The sequence below is a fragment of the Mustela nivalis genome, assembly GCF_964662115.1.
Source record: "Mustela nivalis genome assembly, chromosome: 8".
Taxonomy (NCBI): domain Eukaryota; kingdom Metazoa; phylum Chordata; class Mammalia; order Carnivora; family Mustelidae; genus Mustela; species Mustela nivalis.
The window spans coordinates 119,170,364-119,184,865 of NC_139027.1; the positions used below are offsets into that span (position 1 = coordinate 119,170,364).

Below are 14,502 nucleotides of genomic sequence, written 5' to 3' on the forward strand. Positions count from 1 at the left end.
GGACCCCGCATTTAAGAGCCCCCTAACTGGTAATAAACTTCATAAAATCTGGGTTTATACAAGAGCTCCAGGAGGGAAGTGAGGACTTTGCAAAGGATTCTTAGGTTTCTGGTAAACTGGGCTTCCCTAGTGCATGATCATTTTATTTTTTTTAAATTTAAGTTCAGTTAATGAATATTAGTTTCAGAGGTAAATTTCAGTGATTCATCAGTCTCATGTAACACCAGTGCTCTTTCCATCACGTGCCGTCCTTAATGCCCTCGCCCAGCTACCCATGCCCCTACCCCTTCCCTTCCAGCAGCCCTGTTTGTTGAGTTCAGTGTTTCTCAAAATTTGTCTGATTTCATCTAATTTTATTTTTCCCTCTTTCCCTATGCTCCTCCATTTTGTTTCTTAAATTCCACATGAGTGGGATAATTGTCTTTCTTGGATTTATTTCACTTAGCATAATAATACTCTTTTCATCATTAACTTTAAAATTGCACTTAGGTGCATGTTCTCTCCTTCCCCTCCTTGAGTACAGGGAGGTTTGCCTGTTTTTTGTCACCGAATAAATTTTAGTTCACCATTCCTGTGGGGGCATTCCTGTTTGATGATGTCCTGTCCACTGCTGACAGCGGTGGTCCTGGGGCCCCATGTAAAGAAGCCAGGGATCAAGCAACGCTTCTCCGTCCTTGAGGAATGTCTCCTCCTCGTCTTCGATCCTGGAGCTTCTGTCCCATCCCGTCCTGTCCTGTCCGGTGGAGCTGCCAGTCCTTCATCTGGAGGTAAGTGCTTTCCTGGCGCCGGTGAGCTCTGCGGGCAGTGGGGCTGGGCTTCTGATACGCTGGCCCAGATCCTGGGGTTTTCACGGTCCCTTGGTGATTCTCAGCGGGGATAGTTTGGGTTAGGACAGTCGTTTCATGAAATCACTGAGGCATTGCTGCCCTTGGTCCCTACGTTGTGTGAAGAGAGGCACATAGCTGCTGTTTTTGGCTTTATGGTCCCTGCTCATCTTAAGAACCTTGGCCCCACACTGTGTTCCCTGGCTGTGGTGGCTTCAAGCCACTGCCCCTCTCTTTTTATCTATTTCATATATTAGGGTATTGTATAGAGTTTCAAAGATTCTGCCACTACAAAAAACAAACATCGTAAAAACTGCAATGTAATGTATGTCTGTGTATCTGAACACACAATTTTAAAACTAACCTTTATGCTTGTAACTTGCAGAATTGTTTTTTCAAACTCAATGACAGGTTTGCCCCCAGCCATATTCCTGGATGTTTTCCTCAAGGTATAGCCTAAATGATATATGCAGGATAAAAAAAAGTCTGTGTACAAGTAAACAGCCCTTTTCCCTTAAGGAGGGCTCAGGAGTTTTGGGACAAACGGAACATCAAGTGTTGCAGGTTAACAGCCCTCAGTCTTCCAAGCCAGCACTGATGGGCCGGTGCGCTTGAGCCTGGTTTCAGTGGGGCCGGAGGAGCAGGGGGGGCGCATGTCTGCAGGGGTACTGGTGGGCATCCCCGGGAATGGGCCACCTGCGCCTGCCACCCGGCGAGTGTTAGTAAAGTTTCGTTTCCTTCTCTTTCCAATGGGCTAGGTGTTTAAAGAAATGACAGGCTTACTCATTTGAGGAAAGTTTACCGAGGGCCTTCCATGGTGGGCTAGCGCGCCGGCTGGGAAAGGTGGTCTCCTTACTAGCAGAAGGGCAGGTCGGTGCCGCCCTCCACAGGTGTGCAAGGAAGAGAGCTGGCTGGCGGGGCTGTTGAGAGGACACGGTGGGAATGAAGCATCTGGTTTGTTATTCAGTGTTTATTAAGTAGATTCAGTCTTATATATGATATACAGATTCAAAAGAAAAAGGATTCCACATACTTATGAAATCAGTGCATTTAGCAAGTAATACCATGGAGATAACAGCTCGATTAACAGCTCATTGGTCTTTTGTTAAGTGAGGGAGAGGGACTTGGCCTGTGCTAGTCATTCCACAAACAAACAGAATTTAGTTGCATCACATAGAGAAGACACATTCTAAGAATTAAAATATTAAGCCACATTTACTGGAAAAAACTCACTATATAGAACACAATTTTTATAGAGCATCGAGGAGGAAGTCATCACCTGCTTAGAAGAGCCACGTTAAGTTGCATAGGTGCATATCTGTAAAAATATAATTTAGAGGTGTAGCCTTTGATTAAGTAATAAAGAGTCACCTTTAAAAGTTGGTGCCATCCGCGGTTTGTCTTAAGTGCCATATGCTTACCGTCTGGAGCCCCCTGCCCCTCCTCAGAGGTCAGGCTTCCAGAGCAAGCTGCCTCCAGGGGGGAACCCTGAAGGAATGCTTGTACCATCTGCACGGGGAAGTCCTAAAACCTCATCTCCAATAAGAAACTCACACTCTCCCCAAACATGTCTAATTTATACTGGAGGATTGACAGCCTCTTGGGTTATCCCTAAATCCTAGGTGGCATGACCCTGAAGGTCCCACGAGTCACCTCGAACCACCTCCCTACCCCCACCCCCACACCCCAGCCAAACTGCTGGGAGACCTCCACTACCCCACAGCTCTGCCGTGAAGTCCTGCTTGCATGCTCCTGGAGTCCACACAGGTCCCCCCGCAACTGCTGGGACATCTCGGCGCTGCCCCCTGCTCCTAACGGACCACACCACAAAGGCATATGGGCCATCTGCCGCACGGAGATTTTTCTGAGCTTAGAAAAAGTATTTTTCAGCAGATCTTGAGTTCTGTGTGGTGTAGGGTTTTCGTTTTTGTTTTTAGGTGGAAACACAGGTAAAAAGAGAGGTTTTTGTTTTGTGGCTTTGCTAAGCAGATGAGCTTAGTGAGGTGCACCTTCCTCCTCAAGAGCGAGTCTTGCAGAACACACAGGGACTGGGGCGTCTGTACATGTAAACAGTACACTTTCACTGAGTCCAAAATTAGGAGCAAAAATACAAAGGTTCACATTGGTCTTAGGTAGATACAGGCGAAAAAGGATTGAGCTGTTTAGCTCAGAAACAACAAAAACAAAGTTTCTAAAGCACCACTAAATTATATAAAAATCAGACCATGGACGGATTGAAACTGGTATTCTGGTGAAATACTTTACTATCTTGTAAAAAGTTTTACAAAAAATTACAAATTAAAAGTATCAACCCTCTGAGTTCAAAGCAGCATTTTGAAAATGAACTGGTAGTTAATCCTGTAACCACCCCTGGAGTCGTAAGTGGCCCTTAGGAATAGGGATGGCCGGGTTCCACCTGTTTGAAATCCTTGAAAACCCTGCTAGCGCCCTCCTGTCCCCCTCCCGCCCAACACGGTCCTGGGGTACAGACTGTACTGGAGGTGACGGTAAAATGAATTTCAGATGGGTCACACCATTACTGGTCTATAGATGTCTACCATGAAGACCAAATTCCCATTTCTCCTGATTCTACCCTTCTGCTGGATTTAGCCCCCTGCAAAGACTGTGAATTGGTGTCTTCTACTCTTGAGTTACCTTTTAGCTTAGGATCCCCAATGGAGAATTTGTGCCCTGAGGCCCTCTGTGAGAATTTTAAATGGCTGTGGGGCAGGGCGTTGGAAGCTCCCTTTGGGAGAAGGCAGTCCTTGGGGTGAGGGTGAGGACAGGGATGGGGGTGGGACAGCAGTGAGCTAGGTCCTGCAGACCCAGCTCTTCGGTGCTCTCCAAGTCAGGAGCAGGGGGGAGGGGTCGAAACTGCATCTTTGAAAACTGAAGCAAAACAGAACAAGTTCCCTGACTGAAAGAACTAACAGAGTACTGTTTGCACACAGTGACTTGCTCCTGATTCTGCCGTCACGGGGAAGGAGCCCACAGAGGTGGCAAGGGCACTGCGGCAGAATCCACTGTCCCAGAGGGGCCGTGGGGAGCCCCGGCCCGCAAGGCCTTCCTCTCACACCAGTGCGCCTGCGCAGGCTGAGGTGGCCTGCTCAGGAAAGCGGGACTCTCACACCAACATTTAGGATGATCTTGCGATCTAATCCCTCCTGTGAGGTGGTGGCAGCAGCCCCTCCCAGCCCTTCTCACTCCAGTCTGTGAGGAAAGCACTGCATCCTAGCCTGGCTAGGGAGCCTGTTTCTGGGAGGGGGAATGACAAGTTAAGCAGTTGGTATCAAGAATTCTAAGGTGGCGATTGTCTCTGCCAGTTTTTAACATTAAGATTCTCACAAATTGCCTGGGGTAACATTTTGCAAAAGACCTACTGATTACTTTGTAGTATTGTTCACACACACAAATATTTACACAAATTGTCCGGGAGTAGCACTGAGCAGGTGGGGCTGGATGTGTGGATGGTTGGGGTGGGAGACAGGCCTTGGGCACTGGAGCTTGTGCTGTGCTAAGGGGGGAGACTCGGGTGTTCTGGTCCTGACCAGAGAGGCCTGGAGATTGGTCAGATGGAAGGCAGAGGTGGTGTGGCTGGGTGGGGCGTTGGAGGCCACTTGAGAAAGACCGCCCCCAACTACTGGGGGCTGGAAGCAAGCACGGGGAGGGGCACCCTACCTTTCAGTGACTCCAAGGCCCACAGCTCAGGCATGGGTCTGAGGCGGGGTGGGGCATCCATGCAGGAGCCCCTCCCTGGCCCTCCTGAGGGTGGTCTTCCATAGTGCTGGGGAGCAGGTAGCTGCAGGAAGCTGGTTTGGGAAGGGGTACCTGCTCTGGGGTCTAGTGGCTGTGGCCGTCCTAGGGTCCACGCAGCCCTGGCTCCCCTGGGGCCTCTTTGCTCTGAGGGAGGAAAGGCAACAGAGGGCTTCTGCCGGCTCTGGGCAGGGGCGGGCAGCAGAGAGCTGCTGTCATGGCTACGGAGTGTTGCATGGAGAGGCCCCGGGGGCCTTCTGAGGTCCGGGTGAGTCCCTGGTTTTAGCAGCACTGGTAGGTATTGCACTGAGCAAGAGGAAGTGCCTACTGGGGAGGAAGGAAACCAGGCCAGCCTTTTCTTTCTGCCCTTTTTCACACTCCAGGGATTGTGGGTTTCTTCCAGGACTGGCCCCTGCAGAAGGGCAGGTCCTCGGAGAACCCAAGTGGCTTCTCTACTTTTATCGATGTTCCCTTTACTCCAGCTCCGGGGGCAGAGGACAGGAGCTGCAGTCCGACCAGGAGCTTACAGCTGCTTTTCCTATTCGGTGGCTGCATGACAGCTGGGGGCCCACCCTGAAGAAACAGGCCCTTTCTGGCAGGTGTCTGAGGGCCCTGGGTCTGTGTGGAGAAGTGTTCAGACCTGGCTCCCTGGGGGCAGGTGAGAGCAAGGGCCCTGCGGAGCAGCTGCTCTCCCCCAGCACTCTGTCCCGCTGAGCAGCCAGGAGGGTTGGGGCCAAGGGGCTGCAAGTTGCTGCTTGTGAGGGTCGCAGCCCTCTCTGGGCTCCAGGTCCTGGCCACCCCTCTGGACTTACCTCCCAGGCAGACACCTTGTGTGGGGGAGTCGGGAGATAGATAGCCATTCAGAACGGGCTCAGGGCACATCCTGGAAAAAGCCCACGCTGGAGTGTGAGGTAGAATACAGGAGACCATGTGACTGGGGCATCTGTGGAATGGGGGTACGGGAGCCATTTTTGTCTTTGCTTCGCATTGGGTGTGGGTGAGGTCCTCCGGCTTGGCGGTGCTGGGCACGCGGGAGGACAGCCCGCTCAGCGCCTGCCTCCCCGCACCCCGCCCTGCTGGCCCCCAGCCCATGCCAGTGTAGTGATACGGAATGTTAGGGCACAGGGATACATCCTTCTGATCAGACAGACATAGACTGGCAATCTGTACAAACACAAAAGAATCCATTTTCAGAAAAATAAATTACTAAGGGGAGAGGAAGAAAGGGTCCACTTTGTTTTTCTCAATAAATATGCAATTCTGCTCACCTAAGACTTGAAAGGTAATTATCTGGGGGTGGGATTCTAACATCAGGGTCCACGAAGATGATTCTAAATAGAGCTGCGTCCCCAGCGCCTTGTCAGGGGAGCCCCAGCCCTTCCAAAGCTGCCCCATTGGCCTCTTCCAAGCAGGTCAGAGCACCTGTGTGGTGAGATTCCAAAAAAAAGTGTCCTTGTGCCCAAAGTCGCAGGTGCTTGGTGTGTGGCTAGAAACAGCTCTTTTGGATCCCACCTCTTTCAAAAAAACAAAATGTACCAAGTGGTGAGGCAAGAAGCCGGGCCGGGACAGCCTCCTTCCCCAGGGTAGTGCACTCCACGTGCCGCGGGGTCAGTTCTGCTGTAAAATGAGGTTTTCCAGTTCGTCCGCGGAGCGCAGCAGGAAGGCGGCAGACTCTCGGTAGCCGGCGATGAGCTGCCGCACGGCGCTGATCTCTGTGGGGCTGAGCTGGGCAGCGGGCATGGTCCTGCTGGTGCTGTTGCTGGAGGGCGTGGGCGTGGGTGTGCTGGAGGCCGTGGTGGCCCCGCCTTTCATGCTGAGGTCGGTGGGCCCTGTGGAGAGGAGAGCGTAGGTGAGGAGGGGAGCTGAACCCTCACGTGGCATCCGGGAGGGGACGTCCCTCTGTGTGTCGTCTTGGGCGCCTGCTGTGGCTCAGGCGCTCTGGCCTCAACAGCTGAACCCTAGTGCCTAGAATGGGGCCCGGTACCAGCAGATGAGACGTGGGGTTCTCTGCGAACCCTCAGGGCAGTCCGGCGGGGAAGGAGACCTTATGGTCGATAGGTGGAAGTTGGGGAGGCCTGGTGGTGGGAGGTTTGCCCTGGGTCACATGAGCAGGGTGGCCCGTGGCCAGGGGCTCTGACTCTAGCTCCCTGGCCCCACTCACACCTCTGCTCACAATTGTGGAGCTTTCTGAGGACCGCAGGTGGACGGTGCTCCCCAGACTCCCCTCCCTGGGGTAAAGCAGAGCTTCCCATGGGAGCTGGCGGCAGCTGAGGGAAGTGTGGGCCCGACCCCGTGAGAAGGGCCCTTGGTGGTGGCCTGTGCCGTGCAGATGGCCGTGTGCTGTTGGTCCCCTGACGGGGTGGCTTTCCAGGGAGAGGGTATTCAGGACACCTGCAGGTAAGCAGGCACCTCACCCCAAGAGGCATGAGTGAGTGGAAAGCTCTAGAGGCCAGAGTGGAACCACAGAAGACTGGGAAAAGAAATAGCAGTGTGTGTGCTCAGAAAAGGGAGGGGAGAAGAAATGCCAGGTGCCTTGCTTGGCTGGGGAGAGGTTAGGGCTAGGCCAGCCGGAGAGTGACTACATTCTGAGGGGGAGTGACTGGGAGTGCCAGGTTGGGGGAAGGGGCCGTGGATGCTAAGCCTGTTTCTGATGAACCATGGCACCCTGAAATCTCCCCCACCCTCCTCTGAGGGGGTCTTCCATGGCCGAGTGAGGGGAAGGCTGATTCGGTGGGACAGGTGTGTGAGGGCGGGGGTGGTCAGGACAGGACCCAGGGGTGCTATCTGGAGAAGTCCCCTCTGGCCTCTGAACGATGGCAGCAGCAAAGGAGCCCGAAGTCTTCTGAAACATCCTAGGAGTGTGTGTGGCAGGGGACCACCAGGTTGTCTCCCTTTGCCCCTCCCAGGCTACTCCATAGCTGCATGGCAGGCTTTGGATTGGGACCCTGAACTCAAGGCCTGCTCTGGCACGCTGCAGGCACCTGTTTGACATCCCCGAGTCTTGGAACTCGAGGAGGCTGCTGGGGACTGAGGCCAGGCCTGTGAAACTCAGCACGGCTGGGAGCTGCCAGGCCCACAGGGAACGGGCTTCCAGACAGGTTTTAGGGCTTTCTGAATGGGCGCCCAGGAGTCACGGAGGCTCCTAGAATTTGAAACACATTCTTTTGAGGTGTTGAGCCAGGACACAGCCAAAGAAGAGCATGTCTGGGGGTGTGGGAGCTGGAGCATCCTCGGGGAGACCGTCTGCCGACGGCTGCCCATGCTCCCTAGCCGTCTCCCCACGACCCCTTGGGTTCAGGTGGCCAGTGCCACTACTCACTCTTGCATCTACAGGGGCACTACAGGGGCCCTCTACGCCACTACAGAGAGAGATGGATGAGCTCTGGAGGCCGCTAGGCTGGAAGCCTCACGCTGGGAGAGACCGTGGAAAAAACTGTCGCCGAAAAGAGCTGATGCAGCCCCTCGTGGGGAAGGAGGCTGGAGTCTGCGGTGGGCCCGTCCGTCACCGCGGCTGTTTCCTCTCTGGCCAGAGCACATGGACATCAAGGAGGAAGCCTTGGAAACGGGTTGCTAAGTAAGGGATGTCCTTGGAATTGAGAGTCAAGGGAGCAGCTGAGTCTGTTAAAATGAAATGCAAGTGGAAGGAACAGGGCTGTGATTTGGCTGGAAACAGCAGCCAAGCAGGCCGTAAATTCCTCTTTGGGTGGCCAAAGGGCCACAGGGACAGGCTAGGAGCAGGGGTGCCTCTGCCGACTCTTGGATGCTGCAGGGCTGGCCCCAGGGTGGCTCCTCCAGACACCAGAGGAGGGCTGAAGCCACCTGCCATAGATGGTGTGAACCAATACTGGGGTTCCTCTCTCCCTGATCCCCAAGCCTTGTCCTCTTCCGCCCTGTGCTCAAAGCTGTCCTTCTGTCTCTCTTGGACGGTAGCTCGGGCCTGGGCAGGAGACTCCCTATCTCCTGCAGCCCATCTGCTCTGGAGCCATCTTCCTGCAGGCTCGGGTGCTGACATTCAGGGGTGGTTGCTGGAGGAGTGGGAGGGGGTGCAAGTCGCCCAGCACCCCCAGGAAAGGCAGGCCAAACAGATTCTGTGGAAGCTCAGATGGATCTCCCACTGACCGCCACCGATGAGCACAGTAAGGTGCTCTGGGCCACTAGCAGGGCGGCCCTGTAAAAGCGCCAGTGTGACTGAAGGATGGCTGATGGGGCTGATGGCCGCAGGACTGGGACAGCCACCGGCGGTCTTCCTCCAGCTGCTGTGCTGTGAGCCAGTGCTCCCAGGACAGGGGCTGCCCCAGGTGAATGAGCAGATCCCTGCCTCAGTGACTTCCCTGCCCACATCTAAGGAAGCAGGGTGCTTACAGAAGGCAGCAGAAGCCCTGGGAAGCACAGAGCAGAGCCAGCTGCCTCCCTAAAAGGGGAGAGCTGGGCGCTGTTGGAGCCTCTCTGGCAGGTGTGAATAGGGCCCAGAGGGCAGCAGGCCCACAACCTTCCCTGGCGGCTGCAGCCCTGAGACAGGCCGTGCTGTGGGGCACCGGGCGGGGCGGGGGGGCTGTGGTCCCCATCGTTTGTGGCCTGGGAAGTGTGAAGCCTCAGGCTCGCCATGTCTGTCTAGGGGTCCTATCCTCCCCGCTCTGGGACCTGTCTTCGGATACTCATAACAGGGTCCCCTTTCGGCAGGGCTGTCAGATGGCTCTTGTTCCTGGAAGAAAAGCAGCCCTTCTGGGACAGCTGTCCCCGCTCTTGCTGCGGCTGGTCGCTCTGGCTTCAGCTTCGGGGATTAAGGCCAGGCAGCCTCTTATTTTAGGTTAAGAGGCATTAGGAAGGGATGAGAAGTTAAACCCAGGCAGGAGTCTTCCAGGGACCTGCACACACTTCCTGGTGGTAGGGGGCAAGGTGAGCAGAGGGGGCTTTGGGCTTTCTGCCATGGGTAGGGGGCCAGTCTCTCCCTTGATGCCCAGGAATAGTGAGGGGGTCTCCTACAGCCAGTGACAAGGGCTTAAGAGGAACTCTCAGGCACGTTCAGCTAAGACCTCAAATCAATGTTTCCTGGCCTGTGGGCAGCACCTTCTTCCAACCTACTCAGGCAACTTGGGGTCACCCTCAGCTCTCCTCCTCACCCCCCTTCGTCTTTGAATGACCCTCCATGCATATAACTTCTGCTTCCTGTCCTTCCAATTCCAATCTCATCACGGGGGCAGGCAGAGTGCAGTTCACAGCCTCCTTTGCTTAAAACCTATCAGCGGCTCCCATCACACATGCAACAGAATCCAGGTGCTCAGCCCAAGAGGCCCTGAGTTCATTCCCACCCACCCCAAACTCCAGAGGGGCCCACTCTAGTTCCCACTCAGGGCAGCACCTGATACCACAGGGAGGTCTGCGTCCTGTCTGCATCAGTGGCACCTGGGAAGTACCATGGGGAGCATCCAGGGTATCACCAGCTTCAGGGGGTGGAGTAGGGAGAACGGATGGTTCACTGAGGCCCCAGGGGACCTAGAAGGGGCTCCACAGTGCAGGGGCATGAGCTCAGGCCTGGAGAAGGCAGTGACCTGCCCAGAGCCACTCGGGTGCGCCCTCTCCCCCCCCTGCCCCCACCCCCCGCCAGGCCACAGCAGAACTGGGCTGTACCTGGGCTAGATGCTGGCTCTGCCACCAATTCCCAGTGACCACCTCACTAAGCCTTGGTCATCGTGGGTAAAGCAAGGGTGTGGAGAGGATGCAGCTCAGGTAGAGCAGGGCTTTGGCTGCAACTCAGGGCTCATGGTGGCCCTCGAGGAGCTGAGGCAGGGAGAGGCCCGGCAGGGCATCCACTCCAGCACTGGAGCTAGCTGCCTCGGAAACAAGAAAGGACGGGCAGGCTTTGTGTTTTAACCGCTTGAAGTTTTCCTCACCTTCCCATCTGGCCTCCGCTTCCCTGCCTGCCCGGCCCCCTTCCCTGAGGCTGCGCTGTGTACCCAGACAGCCTGGGTCCCCAACACTCACCGTTACTGTGATTTCCTGTTTGGAGGGAGGCAGGGGGCTGCAGGTTGCTGCCCAAGGCCCCGTACCCGCGGTAACTGTAGTTGAGGCCGCCATTGACGTACACGGGATCCTGGGAGTAGGAGGAGGCTGGCAGTGAGTAGGTGGAGTGGGTGATGGCTGCGGAGTCCCGGGAGTGCTGCTTGTCCAGGGCGATGGGCTCGTCCTGCAGAGGGGGCAGAAAGCGTGAACGAATCAGAGGGGTGGCAGGTCCTGACCCTTGTCGCTGGGACCCTGCGCCATGCCCTGTAGAACTCTGCTCATATGTCTGGGGGCCAGAGTCGATCTGTTCCCACCCAGCTAAAAACACCTGGAGGCCACACTTCCGAGGAGTGCAGGGCCTGTGTGCCCGGCGCATTCACCCCACCACCGTTCTGTCTGTCCGTCTGGCTCTGAGGATCGCCCGCCGTCCCCCCCACTCCCCCGCACTCGGCTGGCCTGGCTGGGGGTCTGCAGCATGACTGCCGGCCGCGCCCTCACCCTGCTGGAGAGCAGGTACCTGGGAGGACTGGTAGATCTCCAGGCGCATCCTTTTGGCTGCTTTTCTCGTCTCGCTCTCACAGGCAGCTGCCAGGATGTTTTCTGCCATGGCCGAGGTCAGGTGGGGAGGTGTGGGTCTAGTCTGCAGGCAGAACAGGGAAAGATCCTGAGTCAGGGCTGACCCAGACCCCTGCCCTAACGAGTGCGGACACAGGGCTGGGCTGTGGGCTCCGGGCCCGTAATCTCTGCAGCGGAGTAGCTGTTTTGGGCCCCAGCTCCCTGTGTGTGTCCGGGATCGCTGGATGGAGGGCAGTTGTCTGGCCCAGGGGCCACCCAGGGGCCCTGGGGCTTGGCTGGAGGCACGCAGAAAGGGAGGAGGGGCTCACCATCTCCATGCCGTTCTTCTTCATGCGCCGGCAGGACTTGAGGTACGTGCGGATGCGCTTGCGGGCCCGCTCCTGGAACTCGGGAAACTGCCGGCTACAGGACTCGATGATGGCCTGGATCTTCTCCTTGGGCTGCTTGGAGATGGGCACCATGCGGTCCAAGTTCTCATCCACAAAGAGCCGCACGAACATCTGTGGGAGACATGGGCTGTGGGAAGGGCTGGCCGTGGCTGTGGTCCCCACCCTGCCCATCCCTCACCGGTGCTCACATTGAAGGCCTTGAGGCGCTCAGGGTCCATGCCCTCAGAGTCATTCATCTTGTCATTGTCCTCATGGTCATCGTGGTCGTCATCGTCGTCATCTGCTGTGGGGGCCCGGCCCACTGTCAGGTCCTCAGGGCAGCCACTGACCTCAGTCTTGATGGAATCATAGCTCCCAGAGCTGTAAGGGGGCGACTGAGAGAGGCAAGGGCCAGAGGGTCAGACTGGGCCCGCTTTCCGTCTGACCACCATGGTGAGCTTAAGGGACTGGGATGGTGAGCACACCTGGCTGCCGCACAAGCCACAGTTTCGAGGGCCTGTGTCGCCTCCCCTCCCTGCGTGGCCAGAGGCAGGACTGCCTGCCCACAGCAGTGCCAGCAGAGGCCCGGGGCCCCGGAGGCGCCAAGCAGGGGTGTCAGCGCTGTCCTGGGCAGCTGTGCCCACACCAGGACCCGCCACATCATGCAGGGAACAGGCAGACGCAGGAAGGGGTCCCACCACCAGCCAGCCTCTTCTGGTTCTGCCAAGAATGGTTCTGGCTTTAGGGTTTTCCTCCCTGATCCCAAGGGGCGGCAACCCTGAGCTGGCAACCGAGCTGTCACGCAGGCGGCAAGCATGCTGTCAGGGAGGAGGAGCAGATGGGCTGGGAGAAGGAACCAGCCAAGGCGACAGGTCCATTAGGCAGAGTACATTCCCGAAGCTCCCAGGCTGGGGTTCTCCTGTCTGTTGCTGCCCCCCAGGGAGCCCTGTGAGGCCCCACACAGAGGGTGTGTGGCGGAAGGGGGAGTGGGAACCAGGCTTGGCCCACCAGCAGAGAAACCCTGCTGTCTTTTCCTACCACGGGAACTCCTCCCAGAATAAGCCTCTTCTGGGGAACACCGCTCTTGCTGTAGAGCAAACAAATGAAGATGGACATGGACAGGTGCCCAGACCCACAGTAGCTGCCACCATCGGGCTTCCTGTGACTGTCCACAAGGGGTCAGCCCTCCCAGGGCCCCAGGCCTGGTGCTCAGCTCTTGATCTGTACACAGAGACACCCAGGTCCTCCAGCCTCCTGCTGGGTCATGCCAGACTTGCTGTGGAAAGTCAGAAGACCTCCCGGGCCTTAGGCAAGTCACATTCCCAAGCCATTCCCTAGCCAAGCCTCTGCTGGGGCCAGAGGAGACAGAACCACAAGACACAAGCTGCGGGTGGCACCGATGCCCCTTCTCATTTCCGTGGCCCACACGTGGCCTGAGGTCATGGCAGCGGACTCCCCCTCTGCAGCCCTCTGCTCAGTGTAGGGAGCGGCCTGGTCTGCGCCTGCTCCGTGGCCTGAGCTCAGACACACAGTGACAACTGAACACGCACTCATCTGTAAAGAATTCTCCTGTGAAACAGGCCATCAGAGGCAAGGCCTGGCCCCCACCTCATGCTCTCTGCAGCAGCAGGCGGCCCAGGGAAGGGGAGGAAACTATGTAGGGGTACATGGCTGGGTACAGGGGTGCAGGGCTCCCAAAGTCACCTCTGGCCCTGCAGCCCTGGCAGGAGAAAACTGCTGAGAGAGTACCTGTGCCCAGTGCTTCAGCGTACCACTGCAGGAAACCTTAGTGGCCCAGAGGCAGCTTGCAGAAGTGTGGGGGAGGGCCTGAAGGCAGGGGGGAGTGCTTGGTGGGGGGAGCACCGGCACTGGCCGCCCTTCCCCCATGTGCACCCATCAGCCTGATCTACCTAATTTCAAACAGCCACATCCCTGGGGCTTCAGAGGCCTTGTTCTTTCTCTGCACCATCTGCAAAACGGGGAAAAACATGCAAAGTAGCCACGAAAGGCAGGGCCTCCGTGCTCAGTACGGCCCCATGCTGCCGAATTTGCAGCCGACTTTGTTCTGGGATAGAGGGGACAGGCCACACATCACCCACCACCTCCACTAAGGCTTCTTCACAGCTGGTGACACATGCTTAAAGAAGGTCACACCCTGTGTGATCTCATTCCAGAGCCTCCACAGAACACAGGGCATAGCAGCCTCGGCATCACAGCTCTGGACACAGATGATTTCATGTCAGCCTCCACCACTCTGCCCTGCACGGGAAGGAGGAGGCTCATGGTTCTGGTGGGGGCCCACAGCCCCACACACCTCAGGGGTGGTCTTCACCCCATACTTGACACGGCTCCGCAGTCCATCGGTGCCACAGCCATCGGAGGGGTAGGAGGGTGTGCCGAGCGCCGTGCCTGGAGGGAGCTTGTCGCACAGGTTGATGGGTTGATCTTCGGAGGTGGCGGTGAAGTCCATGGGGGCCACAGCGCCGTTGCCATTCATCTCTGGGAAGGCAGGGTCGCCCTGCGTGCTGCTCGAGGTGGATGGGTTCAGGGTGGAGGAACCATTGCCACTGCCACTCTCAGAGGAGGAGTCATCTGGAACGAGAGGCCTGGGTGTAAGGCTCCAGCGCAGCACCTACTGTCCCCTAAAGCCCCCAGGGGTGTCATGGCCACAGCAGCCACAGGGAATACTGGCCCCATCTTGTCTACACCAGCATCTCTGGGTAGGAGGTGAGCACAGCGGTCCCCTTTAGGGGCTCCGAGCAGCTAGCTCTGCCCCCACCTGATGCAGGGTCCCCCTGCCCAGGCCGTCAGGGCAGGAGCAGCCATGGGGGGTACAGGCCATGCTGGTCTCCCACACTCCACCCCCGCGCCACTACACCCAGGCTCCAGGGAGGCCCAGCTTCCAGGGCCTAGCCATGAGTGGCTGCAGCCTCAAGTCCGACCAGCCTGCTGCTTGCCAGAGGTCCTTGGACTCCCCAGAG

General features: G+C 56.9%; 1 protein-coding gene across 6 annotated transcripts in view; it reads right to left on the minus strand.

The window, feature by feature from the left end:
• Positions 1-1,776: 1,776 nt before the first annotated feature.
• NOL4L (nucleolar protein 4 like) overlaps positions 1,777-14,502 on the minus strand; it is a 131,004-nt gene continuing 118,278 nt past the window's right edge. For all 6 annotated transcript variants that reach the window (XM_082745953.1, XM_082745955.1, XM_082745954.1 and 3 more), the window contains 6 exons: positions 13,836-14,113; positions 11,731-11,916; positions 11,462-11,653; positions 11,095-11,217; positions 10,560-10,761; positions 1,777-6,406 (listed from right to left, as the gene is read on the minus strand). In XM_082745953.1, the coding sequence (XP_082602079.1) occupies positions 6,186-6,406; positions 10,560-10,761; positions 11,095-11,217; positions 11,462-11,653; positions 11,731-11,916; positions 13,836-14,113 (1,202 nt within the window). In that variant the 3' untranslated portion in view covers positions 1,777-6,185. The remainder of the gene's footprint in view (positions 6,407-10,559; positions 10,762-11,094; positions 11,218-11,461; positions 11,654-11,730; positions 11,917-13,835; positions 14,114-14,502) is intronic.